The sequence below is a fragment of the Hylobates moloch genome, unplaced genomic scaffold, assembly GCF_009828535.3.
Source record: "Hylobates moloch isolate HMO894 unplaced genomic scaffold, HMol_V3 SCAFFOLD_15229, whole genome shotgun sequence".
Taxonomy (NCBI): Eukaryota; Metazoa; Chordata; class Mammalia; order Primates; family Hylobatidae; genus Hylobates; species Hylobates moloch.
The window spans coordinates 1-1,322 of record NW_026667504.1 but is presented as its reverse complement, the minus strand read 5'-3'; the positions used below and the strand labels follow the sequence as shown (position 1 = coordinate 1,322).

General features: G+C 51.4%; 1 protein-coding gene across 1 annotated transcript; it reads right to left on the bottom strand.

The window, feature by feature from the left end:
• Nucleotides 1-3: 3 nt before the first annotated feature.
• Nucleotides 4-1,214, bottom strand: LOC116465949 (ryanodine receptor 1-like; the record flags this gene model as incomplete). Its single annotated transcript, XM_032148843.2, has 3 exons — nucleotides 4-108; nucleotides 197-261; nucleotides 1,058-1,214. Coding segments are annotated over 3 exons (327 nt in total), but the record flags the coding sequence as incomplete, so codon positions are not given.
• Between the last annotated feature and the right edge of the window lie 108 nt (nucleotides 1,215-1,322).

Below are 1,322 nucleotides of genomic sequence, written 5' to 3'. Positions count from 1 at the left end.
TGCTCACATGTAATTGGCCAGGTTGTGCTCCTCCAGCGTGTGAGTCTCGAAGCCATGCGGTGTCGTATCAAAGTAGTCGCTGCCGATTCCGCAGATGAAGCACTTGGTCTGCAAGTGGCAAGAGACATCAGAGTGGAGGCCCAATTGACCCCCTGAATCCCGTAATCCCTCTGGGTCACCCCCTGACATGACCCACCTCCATATCCTCCTTCACTTGCTCTTGTTGGTCTCGGAGCTCACCAAAAGCGTCGATGATCAGACCTGGGGTGGCAGGACGCAAGTCAGTGCCCAACCTCTGACCTGGTTCAGAATCCTCCCTCTCTAGCTACCTACCTCCAGGGCTTGCCCTCCATCCCCCATTTCCCTAATCTCACCCCTAATTTTGCTTCCTAAGAAGATAATATTAGGCCTTTATCGGCCAAGTGCGGTGGCTCACGCCTGTAATCCCACTACTTTGGGAGGCTGAGGCAGGCAGATCATCTGAGGTCAGGAGTTCAACAGCAGCCTGGCCAACATGGTGAACCTCCCTCGCTACTAAAAATAAAAAAATAAAAAAAGATTAGCTGGGTGTGGTGGCGTGTGCCTGTAGTCCCAGCTACTTGGGAGGCTGAGGCAGGAGAATCGCTTGAATCTGGGAGGTAGAGGTTGCAGTAACACTGAATCTGGCCCGGCAAAACAGACTCCCTCAAAAAAAAAATTATATATATATATACACACACACACATGCACACACACACATATATAAATACATACATATAAACACATATATATAAATAAACATATATATATATATATCAGGCCTTTATTGAGCACTCATATGAGCCAGACACTGAGCGCCTATGAATTGACTTAATCCTCATCACAACAGGTTAGTACCATTGACACCCTCGTTTTGCAGATGGAGAAACTGAGGCCCCAAGAGGCGACTTGCCCAAGGTCTCACAGTAGCGAGAGGTAGAGATGGGGTGTGAATCCAGGCTGACTGGACCCTGGGCCGCATTCTTAGCCATGGAGCCAGCCTGCCTCTGGGCCCTGAGCGCCCACGCCCAGCACTGACCCTGGATGATGGCCAGCAGGATGACGATGACGAAGAAGAAGAAGGTGATGTCGAAGACCACCCTGTAGAGCTCGTATTCGTCACCCGCGGGGTCCTCGATCTCGTCCCCAATGCCTCCGCCAGCCCGGACACCCACGTACATGTGAAACAGGTAACACTGAGGAAGAGGGGCACACTGGTCATTCATTCATTCGACATTCACTGAGTACCAGCCAGCGCCCCGGGAAAGGCAGGGCTGAAGACATGGTAACGACTGAGACAGCCC